General features: G+C 51.7%; 1 protein-coding gene across 2 annotated transcripts; it reads right to left on the bottom strand.

Annotated features, from left to right (window-relative positions):
* Positions 1-3,579: 3,579 nt before the first annotated feature.
* Positions 3,580-8,094, bottom strand: CHCHD5 (coiled-coil-helix-coiled-coil-helix domain containing 5). Of its 2 annotated transcripts, none has more exons than XM_070046909.1 (4): positions 7,568-8,094; positions 6,295-6,431; positions 6,042-6,207; positions 3,580-3,757 (listed from the first exon to the last, which is right to left on the bottom strand). In XM_070046909.1, the coding sequence occupies exons 2-4, from the start codon at positions 6,321-6,323 to the stop codon at positions 3,734-3,736; spliced, it is 219 nt and encodes a 72-aa protein (XP_069903010.1). In that variant the 5' UTR covers positions 6,324-6,431; positions 7,568-8,094; the 3' UTR covers positions 3,580-3,733. The 2 variants fall into 2 exon arrangements, with proteins under 2 accessions (XP_069903010.1, XP_030693236.1); XM_030837376.3 differs by having other exon boundaries at positions 6,295-6,435; positions 7,568-8,091.
* Between the last annotated feature and the right edge of the window lie 7,890 nt (positions 8,095-15,984).

Genomic DNA, 15,984 nt, shown 5'->3' with positions numbered 1-15,984 from the left:
GGCCGGTCCCCACCGCGTCCCCTCCCGTCCCTACCCCAGCGAGGCTAGGCTCTAGGGCACCATCTTCCCCGGGCCTGGCCCCGACATTAACAGGGCCAGGAGGAACCGCCAGGCCACCGCCACCACCCACCAAGGAGCCGCCCAAGCCCATCTGCCGCCCGAGCCAAACTCTGCGGTTCTGAAGCCTTGACTGGAACTCTGCCTCCTCAGAACCCTGAGCGTTATCCGCTCACTCAGCCCCTTCAGCGTGCACACGCGTCCCCCCAACACTGCCGTCCGTCCCTCCCCACACACTTCCCTGGGCTTCCCCCCGCCTTCACGCCCACCACTTCTCACTGGCCTCCTGGGTTGAATGCAGCCATTCTTTGCAAACGGAGTCAAGCATTTTGAAGGCATTCTTGTCATTTCAATACCTCCACCAACGGTGGCTATGGTGGGATGTGGTGATGGCATCAGTAGTGACAGGCAGCGAAGGTGGTCAGGATGACGCTGGCTGCTGCTGAGGCAGCCATGACAGACGGGAGCAATGGCAGCTGTAGCCACAGGTGGCGGCCACAGACGTGAACCCAGTGGGTGAATCAGGCGAGGCGGCTGACCTTTGCTGGAGAGATCCCTCTCCACCAAAGCCCACTCTGCCTGATGTGTGTGGCCAGCGGGAAGTGGCAGCGAATTAAAAGTCCATCCCCTCGGGACTCCCCTGGCGGTCCAGTGGTTAACACTCTGCGCTTCCACTGCAGGGGGCACGGGTTCGACCCCTGGCCAGGGAACCAAAATCCCGCGGGCCAAACTAAAAAAAACAAAAGACCCCACAAACCCATCCCCTTAAGTAGCCCTCAACCAAATGAAGGGTGTACAAGTGCCCTCACCCCAAGAGTGGGAAGCCTATTTCCACTGCTTCCCAGAGTTGCCCAGAGAAGGAAGCTGCTGCCCACAGTGATACCTTGCTTGAAAATGCACCTCTGATGTGCTGCCTTCCCTTCCCTGCCTCACTTCCCACAGCTCTACCAGTGCTTTCTGGGATCATCTCCCAAACCCTTGTCTCAAAGTCTGTTTGTGGGGGAATCCAAGCTACGATGATGCGTCACGAGCCAAGCATTCAAGCACATACGGCACATGAACAACAACTGACCATATGCCAAGCCAGAAAGTCGCAACAGATTTCCAAAGACTAAAATCACATAAAATATGTTCTCAGCCCAATTGCAATTAGGCAAGATAACTAGAAAAATCCCCATATGTTTAGAAATTTAAAAATACAATTTTAAACGTCTAAATAATCTGAGATCAATGAAAAAAGCAAAATAGCCATGCTTTGGGGAAACAGTGCATATATTAGAAAAGGGAAAAGGCTGAAAATCAGTGAGCTAAACATTCAAAAAGGTAGAAAACAGAAAATTAAATCCAAGGAAAGAAGGTAATAATAAAGAAGAGATTTAAATTAAAATAAATATATGAACTAGAAAGCACCAACAAAGCCAAAAGCAGATTCTGTGAAAAGACTAATAATATTGATAAACTCCTGTCAAGACTCATCAAGAAAAAAAGGAAGAGGACACAAATAACCAAAGTCAGAAATGAAAACGGGGGGAATTCCCTGGCGGTCCAGTGGTTAGGACTCCACACCCTCACTGCCGAGGGCCCAGGTGGGAACCAAGATCCCACAAGCCACACGGCTCGGCCAAAAGAAGAAAAGAGAGAAATGAAAAAGGCGCCTTTGTCACAGGTTTGACGGACCTTAAGATAACATGAGGATATGAAGAACAAATTGATGGCCATTTAAAAATTCAGATCATGTGAAAAATTCTTAGAAAAATACATTTTACCCAAACAGACGCAAGAATAGAAACTATGAAGTTTTTATGGGTAAATATGGGCAAAAATTCTTTGCAGGCAAACGCCGTCAAGGGGTGGAGTCCCTTCCCCGCCAAGAAAGAGGCAGCGTCTCCAGGGCCTATAGTCTGGGTTGGCCTCATGACTTACTTCAACTAGTAGAATGTGGTGAACGCGGTGACTTTGTTTCCATTTTTGCTCTCGTGGACCCCTGAGACCCACCATGTAAGGAAGCTGGTGTAGCCTAGTGGAAGAGAGGCCTGTTAGGGATGTTCTAAAACGTAGTCTCCACCTCCATTTTGTCTGTTCTTATCACTTCTTTCAGTCACGTGGAGAGAACCCCATCCTAGCTTACTCAAGTAAAGACAGGTTGGCTGAAAACATACACAGAAATCTGAGGGCTCAATCCACAGCCCAAGGAAACTGGAGCTGGGAACAGAAAGCCACCAGGACCCAAGCAGCCCTATCAGGGACCACAGGAACTGATCACAACCCTCTCTCCACAACCCGGGTTTTCTTGTTTGGGCCACATGGCATCCAAAGGCCCCTGCAACCCTGACTGCATAGGACTCCCGCCCTGGCTGCGAAGCCAACCAACAAGTTCCTTTGTTTTAGGTGTCAAATCCCCAGGAGAGGCTCCCAGCTCATTTTTCCAAGCCAGAGCACAAGCCTTAGATTTCAAATGGCCAGTCCGGTCAGCGCTGACCAGTCACTTCCAGTTTCTGTAAGTCTGGATTACGCTCCAGGGAAGAGCAACTTATCTGAATGGTGAAGCTGGGTGCAGGCTCTGGGCTCGCTCTCTGCATACTTGCCTGTCTACCCTCTGCACCTTAGGACCTCCCCTGCAGGAAGACGATCAACCAGCTGTGCCCACGGAGCCTGTAATCCTGCAGAGAAACATTAAGAAGCTGCAGCAGCCACTGCTGGTACCTACCCGATCCACTCAGCACCCTCTCCTGTGTGCTGAAGGCTGCTCACGTGACTTCCCACTGCTCTCTGCTCAGGGCCCTCTCTTGGTGGCAGGAGGGCACTCGGCCACACATAGGGCAGTCAATGCCCATGAAAACATCCCTCAGTGTCAGATGGGGAGTTGGTGTACATACACCTCAACTTCCTTGCCCCTGGGATGGGGGAACTGAGGTACGTTCTGTGCCGCCTCCCAGAAGTCCCAGGTGGGACTGAGCCTCAGCTGCCCACAGCAGTGACCGGCTTGATGATGCACCTTTTATTGGCTGCCTTCGTCTCTGTCACACCTCTCCACTTCCCTACGAGTATTCCTGGAATCATGCCCCCAGATACTACCTGCACTCAAATCCTCCGGGTTGGACTCTGGAAGGATGCAAACCAAGACAGAGGCGAAGTCCAGTGCAGCAAACTCCAAGCCACATCTGTCAATGCAGCTGTTTTCCATACAAAAGCCAGTGTTTTCACCTGCATTGCCTCATGGCCATGTCTATTGCTCAACTGGTTCTGAACTCAGGAGGGAAGGAGGTGTGTTATTTATTGCCCCCTAAGCCTCAAGGAAACACTCAATGAAGACTTGTAAATGCTACAGTTAAGGTGAGAAGGAGCCCTTCTCCGTATCTGTGCGGCAAGGGACAGGAAATGGATGTTGGCAGTGCTGAGGGGGAAGAGGGGTCGCCTTAACCCTGGTGAACAGACAGAGCAGCTTGCCCCAGGCCCCAGGCCCCTCCTTGGCGCACTAGGTGAAGCTGGGGAACAGGGCCCGCAGGCGCTGAAGGCAGGAGCCAAAGGCTGTAGAGTCTTTATTTATTGTGAGCCTTGATGTCCAGGGAAGCCAGGCCCATGTCCACAGCCCTCAGGCTCCACCTGGCCATGCTTCAGGGGTGGAGGCATCAAGCGCAGTCGCTCATGTCCAGTTCTCCTACGGTCTGAAGGGTCCTCAGGAGGCAGGAAGTGGCTGTGCCTGCAGAAAAAAGCCGCATCAACATCTGCTAGCACCTCTGTGGGCCTGGCCCTGGGACCACTGCTGGCGAGATCAGGTAGACACGGCAGAGGCTGCCCTTGCCGAGCTCACAGCCTGGAGGGAGAGGGTGTCAGGTGATGACCTCGGGTGCAGCGAGCCATCGCTGGGAGCAGGGAAGGCAGCATTCTGCTGGGTTTACACAGCACCTGCTGTGTGCCCAGACTGTGACAGGTACTAGGGACGCAGCAGTGGATGCAGCAGACACACATCTCTGACTCCAGGGAGGGACAGACACAAATGAACAAAAACGTGTCAGCGGGTAAATCCTATGAAGAAAACTGCATCGGGGTGAAGGGCAGAGGTGTGTGGAGCGGGAGGTACAAGCAGCACTTCACGCCGTCAGCCGCGCTAACGTGACATGTCTTTATACCGTGTTTTACGAGATGAGCCTGTGTGTTTGCCATTTTGGAGACCAGAGAAGAGAGGAGGCCTGAATTTCACTGCCCCCAATCGGAGAGGGAAAGCTGCAGCTGGGGTGCCATTACCGGGAAGGGAAGGGCAGTCAGGGGGACCGGGGAGCGGGGTTAATGACTCTGAGTGCGCTGGAAAGCCACAGGCTTTAAAGGGGACAGATGTGACCCCATTTCCGTTTTTAAAAGCTCCTTTGGCTACCAGCGGGGAGACAGAGAATAGCAAGAGGGCAGGGCAGGGCTAACCCGAGGAAGACCAGGGAGAGCCTTGGTTGCTCATTCCGGGAGGGACGGAGCAACTGGCCCTAAGATAGGAAGGTGGGGTCTTTGCTCAGATGCTCAAAAAACTTGAAAGAAGTATCACCAAAATATAATTAATAAACTAGCGTGAACAGTATGCAATCATTACTGAATATTTTCTGAAAAGAATTAAAAGTCCATCTCACTGGTGTCTGCTCTTAGAACCTGAACCTTTCACTTATCTGTGCCTTATTAAAAAAAAAACAAAACCCAATGTCTACAGGGCCTGGTAGAAGGGCATTTCCCCAGTCTTTAGGCAAGAACTCCTCTGAAACAGGCGATGGGAGGGAAGAAGACACAAGGCAGTAAAGTATAAGCCATAGTGGAGGGAGTTCAGGGATCTTGGGAGGATGGAGACGGGCCATGACGGGATTTTCTGGGGGAGGTGACATCGAAGCTGGGATACGAATTAGCCAGATGGAATGGGAAGGGCAGTCCAGGCAGAGGAAAAGTGAGATAAAAGCCTGGCAGCAGGAGAGACCGGCATTCGAGTAGCTGCATGTTCACTGGGGCAGGAAACACAGAGCTTGAGGTGGATGTCGGGTAGAGGCAGGGCCAGAGGCCATGTCCTGCAGGGCCCGAGAGGCTGTGCCGGGGTGTAGACCTGGCCTGGTCAATGCGAGCCATGAAGCAGTACACAGTCAGAGTTCCTTTGGGATCACTCTGGGACCTTCACAGAGAACGGACTGAATGAGGTAAGACTGACAGCATGGAGGTCCAAGAGAAGGCTTCTCTTCTGGGTGTGAACAGAAAAGATGGGGCCCCAGGAACCGAGAGAGGGGCAAATGGGAGGGGCTTGAGAGGGAGCTGGTGAAAGATGTGACTTTTGCCTTTGGAGCTTGCAGGCCAGTGGGAGAGACATAAACATCTAAACCAGCATTTCTCAACCTTTTTTTTAAAAAAATTATTGCCCCCCCAAGGAGTCTTTTCAGACATTTTTTTAAAATTGAACCCATCCATGACACTTTAATACCATAGATATAGTGTATATCTGTTTAGGTACTGTATACATTAAAAACAGGTAAGACTTTTTTGCTCCATCCTTACCCCCATTGCCCATACAGCTGAGAGGCAATGAGGACGAGAAAGGGAGAGTGGGTAAGGGAGGAGGTGGATCAGGTCAGCCTGGGGAAGAACACAGAGAAGCAGCAGGAACCTGGGATTTTGTTCTCAGTGTGGATGAGGAGTCACCAAAGAGCTTTAAGCAAAGGTGTAATGTGACTAGTTTTCAGTTCCTAAATGTTCTCTCTGGCCACCGCATGGAGGCAAGGTAAGAGGGGATTCAGGGAGACTAGGGAGAAGGCTGGGGCAAGTACCCTGGCTGTGGAGGGGGGGAGGAGATGGCTGGACTAAAGCAGGGACTATGGAATGGGTAAGAGGGGAACACGTGCTGATGTTCTGGAAGCGGGATGCATGGTAAAAGTCTGTGTGGGGCTGAGGCTGACTCCAAGGTCTTTACTCTGAGCAGCTACAAAGATGAAGGGGTGGGATGAAGTACTGAGCTGCTGTCTTACCTCTGCGGTGGAGGAGGTGTGTGTCGGCTGCACCTGCTCAGCACACTGCAGGAAACGGCGCACGTGTTCTGCACAGTTGCCCACGGCTGCCTCGTTCTTTCTAAGACATTCCTCAAAGGCCTCAAAAGGCTCCGCACAAGCCTGGCGGATCTGCCGGATGACTGGGCTGCAGGGGCAGGGCATTTCAGGCCTGGGGAGACTTCCACCCCACTGCCTACCCCCCTCCACCTGCCCCGTACTTGCCCACACTCACTGGGCGGACGTGCACTGAGCAATGCTCATCTTAAGGTGGTGACAGTCTCGTTGCCATGACTCAGGCTTGGCTGCCACACACTGGCCATACTGCTCCAGCTCCCGGCCACAGTAGCGAGCAGTGATCTCCAGGGCCGCCTGCCTGTGGGACGTGACAGTCTGAGGATAATTCCAGGCAGTAGGCAAGAAAGGGAATTCTGATCTGAGTCTGGGGTGGCACCCCATGGGGTCTTGGGAAATCTCAGAGTCTGAAGGGTCCTGGGATAGGGCCAGGGAGGTAGAGAGGTAAGGCATGAGCCTTGGGGGCTGTGGAGCAGGCTGGAAGCTTCTGGGGAGTTAATGGAGGTCCTGAAAAAAAGGTCTGATTATTCCAAGGCAGGCTGTGGAGGTCCTGGAAGAAGGGTCTGGGAGTCTGGGCATCCCCCAGTTTAGGCTTGGGAATCATGAAGAGAAGGCTTAGGGCCTTAGAAGTAACACCTAGAGTTTTCCGAGAGAACCTGGGAGCCCTAAATGAGTTCAAAGGCCCTAAAAGTGAGGGTTAGAGGTCCAAGGGTTGAGGTCTTGGGTCCTGGGGAAGGGTCTCTTGACCAAAGGGTCTTAGAGATGAGACCTGAAAACAGGGGTACTGAAAGGGAGACTTGAGGCCCTGGGGCAGGTTTGGGGGTCCTGGGGTGGGTCTCAGGGTCCTAGGGGCATGATCTGGAAGCCCTGGGTGAGGCTGGGGCTCTAGGGTAAATCTGGAGGGTCCTACAAATAGGCTCTTCAAGTTCTTGGGAACAAGGTCTGGAACTCCAGCGTGAGATCAGTGGTGTCTAAGAACAAGTCTGTGGGCCCTATAGGTGAGATCTGAGATACTCGACAGACCCGGAAGTTCCAAAAGGTAAAGTCAGATGATCCAGGGGGAGGAACCTGGAGCTCTAAAAGGACGGCTCTAAGAGTCCTAGAGGTCCTGGGAGAAGTCTGGAGTCGCAGGGTTGCAGGGTGAGGGACGAGACCGGGTGTTTTGGGGGGCAAGGCTTGGGGTGTTGAGAGACTGGACCTGAAAGTCCTCCGTTATCACCCGAAAGAGGGGCGGAGCCTAAAGGCTCAGAGGGCGGGGCCTGAACCCGCGCCGAACTGAGGCTCGTGAAGGACAGCGCTGAATCCTAAGGCTCGGGATCTCCAGGGAACAGAGTGGCCAATCCTTCTTCCCGGAGTCCTGGCCTAAGTCCAGATCACTGGGGAAGAGAAAGAATACGGGGGCAGTTACGGGGTAGGGGGCTCCCGCTACTCACATCCTGAGGCCGATGCCGGAGGAGGATCAATGAGGGAGGATAGCCCCGCCTTTTCCGGTATCAGGTTGTCATGGCGGCGCCCAGCCCAGCCCTCCTTGCCTCGTATTTTCCCGGTCGCAGAGCAGACAGGCTGCCCAGTTCCCTTTAGGCCCAACCCGTCATGGCGGCGCCCTACTTGTCCTTCCGGCCCCGACCTCTAATGGTGGAGCCTTGCGTAGCCACTTTCCGGCCCCAGCCGGCTCGGTACTTTGTGCCCTTCAATTTCCGGCTGGCCCTGGCGGCACCGGGAATTCACCGGAAGTGCTGGGAAGAATCGCGGTACCTCCGCTCTAACGCGAGTGCGGCGCCGGTGTGCGCCGCTCCTGTACTTGGCCGCAGCCGCACGCGCCTTTAGCCGCCTTGCTAGAGCTGGTGGCCAGCGGCTGCCGCTGCTGCGACCCCTCAACATGCTGCCGTTCGCGGCTTGGTTGGGCGCCGTGGCTGCGGGCTGCTGGGTGCCCGGACACGGAACCTGATACCTGATGCCCCTCTGCATCTTCTGCTCTGCGCGTGCGCTCACTAGCCTCTGGGGACGCTGGTTGTACGCGAGGCGGAGCGGGCGGGAAGGGGGTCACCCCGGGAGCAGGAGAAGGAGGCCTGGACCACTCGTCTACTCAGCCTGGGTTACCCAGACCGTGTCCCCTACCCCTTGGCATAAATTATGAAGCCAAGGCGGATGTGAGTTTTAGTCTTGGCTCCCTGCCAACGCCTCCTCGTCTGTCTTCAGGTATGAGGCTCTGTGTGAGTATCCCTTGGTCAGAGAACTGAGCGTCAGTCCTGCTGTCTTGTGTGCAGAGCTTTTTCCAGACCGAGGGTGAGCCAAAATGAACATAAAATGTAGTTAATCATAGTGGCTTAGAGGAACCAGAGCCATTTGTGAGCACGTGACAATTGCTTGGAGTCTCAGTATGTTACCGAACTGAAACAGCACAGCTCAGATGGGACTGGAACCCAGGGGCTGGGACTCTAACTCACTGTCTTTTCATTGAGCTCGCACATCTGGTATCAGGACTTACAGAGGCTCAGGTTTTTTCTGTCTGGTTGCCGAAAGAATTCAATGAGACACAAAGTGATAGGAAAGAAGTGGATTTATTTAGAGAAATACACTCTATAAGCAGAATGCAATCCATCTCAAAAGGGGAGAGTGGCCCGGAAATATGGGGTGGTTAGTTTTTATGGGCTGGGTAACTTCTTAGGCAAGTGGGAGGAGTATTCTAACTACTTAGGGGAAGGGGCGGGGATTTCCAGGAATTGGGTCCCTGCCCACTTTTTGGCCTCCTTTGGTCAGCCTCAGAACTGTCCTGGCACCTGTGGGCATGTCATTTGCATATGTTAGTGTATAATGAGGTTCAAGGTCTTCTGGGAGTTGAATCTTCCTCCATCTTGGGCCTAATCGGTTCTAGCCAGTTTCTGTCATACCTGCAACGGCTCTGTCATTCTTTTATTTTTTTTAATTTGTTTGTTTTGGCCACGACACACAGCTTGAGGGATCTTAGTTCCCTGACCAGCGATTGAACCCGGGCCCAGGGCACTGAAAGCTCCAAGTCCTAACAACTGGACTGCCAGAGAGTTCCCAGGGAAAGGTTTTTAAAGACAGGGTGAGGGGGCTTCCCTGGTGGCGCAGTGGTTGAGAGTTCGTGCCCTGGTCCGGGAGGATCCCACATGCTGCAGAGCGGCTGGGCCCGTGAGCCGTGGCCGCTGGGCCTGCGCGTCCCGAGCGAGCCTGTGCTCCGCAACGGGAGAAGCCACAACAGTGAGAGGCCCGCGTACCGCAAAAAAAAAAAAAAAAAAAGACAGGGTGAGGGAGCGGGGTTGTGAGGTGTGTGATCAGCTCTAGACATTCTTCTCATTGGTTGGTGGGAGTTAGTATCATCAACTTTCTGGTTCCAACCAGTCTGGGGTCTACGTGCCTCCATCTGGTGAGGGTTTCAGTATGTGCAAAACAGCTCAAAGGACGCGGCTCAGAATATTATCTGTAGCCCCTGAGGAGGAACTAAAGGGCCTTGACTTTGTTTAATGGCTAAACTATTATTATTTTGTCTTGTTTGACGGTTTTCCTTTCTGCATTTTCTCACTTCTCTGATTAAATTTCCTCTTTGGAACTCGGGGAAGGCCCAGGAGGCTAAAGTTTTTCTACAGACAGAAGGTAGGCAGAGGACATGGGGCGGAAGTGTGTTCTGGGAGGGCCCCAAAGGGTCCTCCTTGGTTGCAAGTGTGCTCGTCTGTAAAATGGGGATGATAACAGTGAAATTCTTCACAAGATATAGTATATGTGAGCGTTTTAGCATGGAGCCTGGAAGAGAGGAAGGGAACAGCGTTAGCATCTCTTCTCTTTGGCTTCAAATGTAGACTAAATTCTCAGGTTTTCCCTTCCTGGGAGAGTGAAATCTTAACCTGTCCCATGCCTCCCCCTGAGTCTTATCCCAAAGTCCAGGTAATATGCTTCCTCCAGGGAAGGGTTTCAAACGTCTGACACTCATGCCTCCAAACTTCTAGTTGCCTTTTGGTCTGTGCCTCAAGAGTGTAACTAACTTCCTCTTTAGGAATCAAAGGAAGGGGGGACCCAAGTGACCCTAGGGTTTGGAGTGAAGCAGATCTGGGTTTGAACCTGAGATCTCGGACAGAGTACTTCTGTCTGTGTTTCAGTTTCCTTGTAACAGATGTTTCAGGATTTCCTTGTGAGTAGAAACATAGATGGCGTGCAAAGCACCTGGTACGGAGCACTTTGTACTTTCTTTCTAGCCTTATCAGAGTTTGTTATGTTGACCTAAAACAAATAGGCTGGCAGTTATTTCTCCAGCAAAAGTGGGTTTATTCGAGATCAGTAAAGAAATACAGTTAACAGGTCTGCAACCATAGCAAGCCAGGTGCAAGTCCCAGCACAGCAGGGAGAGGAGAGCTCCTTTAAAGAGGAGAAAAGGAAATTGGGAGGACCGTAGTAAACAGAGTCCATTGGAGGGATTGGGAGTTTGAAGTTTAGCGGCTTTTTATTGGCTAAGTCCTGACAGTCTCATTGGCTGAGCTCTTGCTAGGGAAGAAGAGGAATCTCTTCCTGTTGGGTTCAGTTATGTGTTAGGGTGTGAGTGCGCCCCCTTCTGACCTCCTGACTGTTTTAATTTTGGTTCTGTTTATTACTTTTTACAATTATTATTGTATATATTTGTTGGCTTATTTTCTGCCTACTTCAAAGCCCTGTGAAGCCCATGAGAGAAGGGACTTTGTATCTGTATCATGGTCACTGCTGGCTACCCCACAGCATGGGGCCTGGCAGAGTAATAGTGGAATGAATGAAACAGTGTGCTCATAGGATTGCATGAGGATAATGATGAAATAAAATTGTTTTTAAGGCAGTACAAGAAAATATTTAAACATAAAATTCTCAAAATAGAAAAAGGAAAACAAAATTCTCTCTCTGCCCATTTGAGCCACTACTCCCTCCCTTTTATTGTGCATTGGGCATCTGCATTATACATCAACTAGATCCCCTAAGAGGATACAGAAATGCCTACTTGACAAAGAGAAAAAAAAAAAAGCGATTTCCTCCTGGCACCAGCTGAGTAACTCCTAGGAGATAACATTCCTTTCTCAATCCTGTAGCAATCGCGATGACCCACTACTCTCCTTGTTGGACTGTGTAAACTGTCAATATGTTACTTTGATGTATAAGCCTTTGTCTCAAAAACTTACATAACTGTGCCTTGACCTCTAACAAGAAGAACAGTCCTCAGAACTTCCTGAAAGACTGTCTCCTGGGTTATAACCCTCAGGTTGGCTTGAGTAACATTTTCCATGTCTTAGATTGACCACTGATTAATTTTTTGTTGACAGTAACGTGAGATCCAGTTATTCACTGTTGACGAAAAACTGATCAGTTGATCTAAAAGAGAATGGGAAATTTTTATTTTATTCTTAAAAAATATTTATTTAGGTTGTGCCAGGTCTTAGTTGCGGCAGATGGGCTCCTTAGTTGTGGCATGTGAACTCTTAGTTGTGGCATGCAGGAGGGATCTAGTTCCCTGACCAGGTATCGAACCCAGGCCCCCTGCATTGGGAGCATGGAGTCTTACCCACTGTGCCACCAGGGAAGTCCCTGGAAATTTTTATTCGAGCCAAATTTGAGGATAATAACCTGGGAGGAGCATCTCAGAAAGTTCTGAGAACTGTTCTACCCTTTAGAAGTCAAGACACAGTTTATATAAGTTTTTTGAGGCAGAGGGCTGTACATTAAAGGATTTAATATTGACAGTTTACATAATTCCAGATTTGAGCACCATCACAGTGGGTCGTGTGACCCTTTATAAGATCAAGAAGGAATGTAATTTTTTAAGGAGTTGTCTTATTTATGCTAGGAGAGTGTTGCTGTTTATGGTTGAGTAGGTATTTCTGCTGAGGGGGGAGGTTTGGTCAATGCATAATGCAGATGCACAATGCACAGTGCGGTGGGGAGAGGGGAGGCCAAAGGGCAGATAAGTTTTTTTTTTTTTTTTTTTTGCGGTACGCGGGCCTCTCACTGCTGTGGCCTTTCCCGTTGCGGAGCACAGGCTCCGGACGCGCAGGCTCAGCGGCCATGGCTCACGGGCCCAGCCGCTCCGCGGCATGTGGGATCCTCCCGGACCGGGGCACGAACCCGTGTCCCCTGCATTGGCAAGCGGACTCTCAACCACTGCGCCACCAGGGAAGCCCCAGGTTCTTTTGTTTTGATGCAGAAAGAATTCAGCGTGAGGTAAAGTGGCATTCAAAGAGTGAGTTTATTAGCATAGGACAGTTGTGAGAGAGACAAGCGGGCAGGCAAGGCGCAGCCGCAAGAGCAAAGAGGGCTCCATTTTTATAATCAAAGAAAATGGGGAGGGGCGAAGACCACCTTCTTCCTCATTCTTGGGTAGACATCAAGGCTTACATCATTAGTCCCTCCTTTAACCCTATATGGTCTGAGACCGTCAGGGTGCTATTTAAATCCTATGTATATTAGGGTGGTGACATATACTAAAATATGGTAATTCATCTCAGGTTTCGGTATAATGTCCCCTTTCACCTAGTTTCTTCACCCTTTCACCTATACAAAGTCCTGTCTTGGCTACATGCAGAAATGATACTTTTCGAGGACCACTAACTCCCCGATTTCATGTAACAAGACATAGACCCCATATCTATAGTCTTGTGGGTTTTTTGTTGTTTTTTTGGCCACGCCACATGGCTTGTGGGATCTTAGCTCCCCGACCAGGGATTGAACCCCGGGCCCTCAGCGGTGAAAGTGCAGAGCCCTAACCACTGGACCGCCAGGGAGTTCCCTATTGTCTTGTGTCCTAGCTGTCAGGGTTTGTGGCTTGAGTGTGCCTGGTGTTCCTTCAAGGTAGAGTAGATTGCTGCTAGATTACTGGATCCTTTTCTTGAGTGTCATTAGCTTACAAGAGTCTCCCAGACTCTTAAAATTCCCTTTCTTTAATCCCCTAGTGGGATTTCTAAACTAACCATTTAATTATCCTTCGCTATCCCTATCAACCTCACATAATTACCACTGTGTGTGTGTGATGAGAACATTTGAGATCCACTCTCTTAGCAGATTTCAGGTACATCATACATTATTGCTAACTGTGGTCACCATGCTGTACATTAGGTCTCTAGGACTTACTCATCCTGTAACTGAGTTTGTGCCCTTTGACCAACATCTCCCCATTTCCCCCACTCCCTGGGCCTGGCTACTCTGCTCCTATGAGTTTGACTTTTTAATTTTATTTATTTATTTATTTAAATTATGTTTTAGCTCCACAGAGTTTGTTTTTATTAATTTATTTATCCATTTATTTTTGGCTGCGTTGGGTCTTCGTTGCTGTGCACCAGCTTTCTTTAGTTGCAGCGAGTGGGGGCCACTCTTCATTGCGGTGCGCGGGCCTCTGACTGCAGTGGCCTCTCTTGTTGCGAAGCACAGGCTCTGGGCACACGGGCTTCAGCAGTTGTGGCGCGCGGGCTTAGTTGCTCCGCGGCATGTGGGATCCTCTAGGACCAGGGCTTGAACCCACGTCCCCTGCATTGGCAGGCGGATTCGTAACCACTGCGCCACCAGGGAAGTTTTACTTGTTTAGATTCCACATATCAAGTAGATCATGCAGTGTTTGCTCGGTGAAATCAGCTAGACACAGGAAGACATAGCGCCTTCCAGGGAGCGCGTGTCAGAGTTGGTGAGGGGCAGGGTTGTATGATGGGAGGATGCACTTGTAGACTGACTCAGAGAGAGTTTTAGTTCAGGGCTTCGATCCCTGGCCAGACTGAGAGCCGTCACGGATGGCAGCACAGACATGACTTTGACCAGATGATCTCCGACCTGGCAGCAAAGTGAGTGCTGACCCTTGATCCCTTGAAGGGGCTGTGAGGCAGCCTGTGATGGTGCCTGGGCGTACAGGTGGTTTCCTGACGGGGTGTTTCGAGAAGGCTCTGTAGACCAGGAGAGGGTCTCTTGGCCCCACGGGCTCCTCTCCTCTCGGGTGGCTTCACCCACCACCCTCAACCCTTGGGCTTCCTTCTGTCTTTTCTGGAAGCTCCACACTCCTGATCTTAGGTTGTAGGGCATGCTGGAGGCGAGGCAACTCCTGAGGAGCCCCGCACACGTAAAGTCTCCCGGTGTGAGGACAGCGGTGAGCGGATACACCCTGCCAGCCACCTTCCACCTTTTCTCAGTGACGTAGAACTTCAGGGCCTCCCCTCCTGTGGAAAGAGTGGCACAGGAAATTGTTAGAGGAAACCACATACTCTGAGGGGGTCTCTTGCCCCCTTTTCTCCATCGTAGGCCCTTTAGTTTAAAATCGGAACTGTGATAAATTCTATCCTCAGTGGGGACTTCCCTGGTGGTCCATTCGTAAAGAATCCACCTTCCAATACAGGGGACGTGGGTTCGATTCCTGGTCAGGGAACTAAGATCCCACATGCCGCGGGGCAACTGAGCCTGCGCGCCGCAACTGCTGAGCCTGCGTGCCACAACTAGAGAGCCCGTGCGCTGCAACTACAGAGCCCACACACATCAACTAGAGCCCGCGTGCCACAGACTATAGAGCCTACGCACCCTGGAGCCCGCACGCCACTAGAGAGAAGCCCGAGCGCCGCAACAAAAAGATCCCGGTTGCCGCAACGAAGAGCCAACGCAGACCAAAAAAAACTCCATCCTCGACTCCAGCTTCTGGATTCCAGCCGTTTGCCAGTCTAGGCAGGGCTGGGAGGCCTGGAGGAGGGTATACCTGCAGGTTCCTGCCGTGCTCTCAGGCCTGTATTAAGGTGCCGGGCAGAGGAGGTTTTGGGGAAGAGGTGGAAGCTGTGGCTGTGTCCTAGAGAAGCTACCGAAACAGCCTTCCTGAGTGATGGCAGGCACGCTGCAGGTGAGGAGGACGCGGTGCCCTCATGAGGGCGGACTCAGACTCTTCTGCTCCCTGGGAGCAGGGGAGCAGCTCCCTCCTGGGGACCAGTCTTAGACAAGACCTCCGCCGCCCACCCAGTGCAACTCCTTTCCTCGTGCACTGGGCTGCTGGGGCTCCCGTGGGCCTGGCCCCCTCCTCAGCACTGCCCGAGCCTTCCTTACCCGCTGCAGGTTCACGGGGTGCGAGGCTTAGAAGAGGTGCAGTTTCATAAGCAGCAGCTGATGAATGGGTCCCAGTGCCCTACTCCTTCCTCCAGGTCCTCCAGAGCTGTGGGCCAAAAGGAGGCCAAAGGAGGCGCACAGAAACCGGTCACAGATGCAGGGCATTTTTTTTTCTTTTTTTTGGCCGTGCCGCAAGGCTTGCAAGGTCTTAGTTCCCTAACCAGGGATTGAACCTGGGCCCTTGCTGGTGAAAGTGCAGAGTCCTAACCACTGGACCGCCAGGGAATTCCCCCTGCTTAGCCTTTAAAGTGCATTTGATGTTTCAAACAGAACTTGGCACCTCGTGGGAAGGAAAAAGGAAGCATGGGAAGGGTTAATTAGGTGGTTTGGTTCTCTGACAGCCAGTCTGGGCCCCTTCACCTCCCCCTCACTGATCCCAATGGAGGGACCGAAATGTCACAGTTAGAGCCCATGCTATTCAACGGTGTGCCCCACCAGGCACTGAGCTTCGGCTGTGGAAGTTTCCTGAGGTTGTTGAACAGTCTACCACAAACTAGGTAGGCAGAAACGTGTTCTCTCACAGTTCAGGCCAAAGTCCAGAATCAAGGTGCTGGCAGGTTGATTCCTTCGGGAGACGGGGAGAATCTGTTCCAGGCCTGTTTCCAGCTTCTGGTGGTCGCCAGCAGTCCTTGGCCCTCCTCGGCTGGTAGACACACTGCAGTCCTGTGATGTGGCCTCTTTTACCACAAGACCGATGGGAAGGAGTCACAAGTGGCTTCTCATTAGTATCCTGACTGCCAGAGGGACTGAGTGC

The sequence above is a fragment of the Globicephala melas genome, chromosome 12 (assembly GCF_963455315.2).
Source record: "Globicephala melas chromosome 12, mGloMel1.2, whole genome shotgun sequence".
Lineage (NCBI taxonomy): Eukaryota > Metazoa > Chordata > Mammalia > Artiodactyla > Delphinidae > Globicephala > Globicephala melas.
The sequence above is the reverse complement of the archived record's forward strand: the minus strand, read 5'-3'. Positions and strand labels throughout refer to the sequence as shown.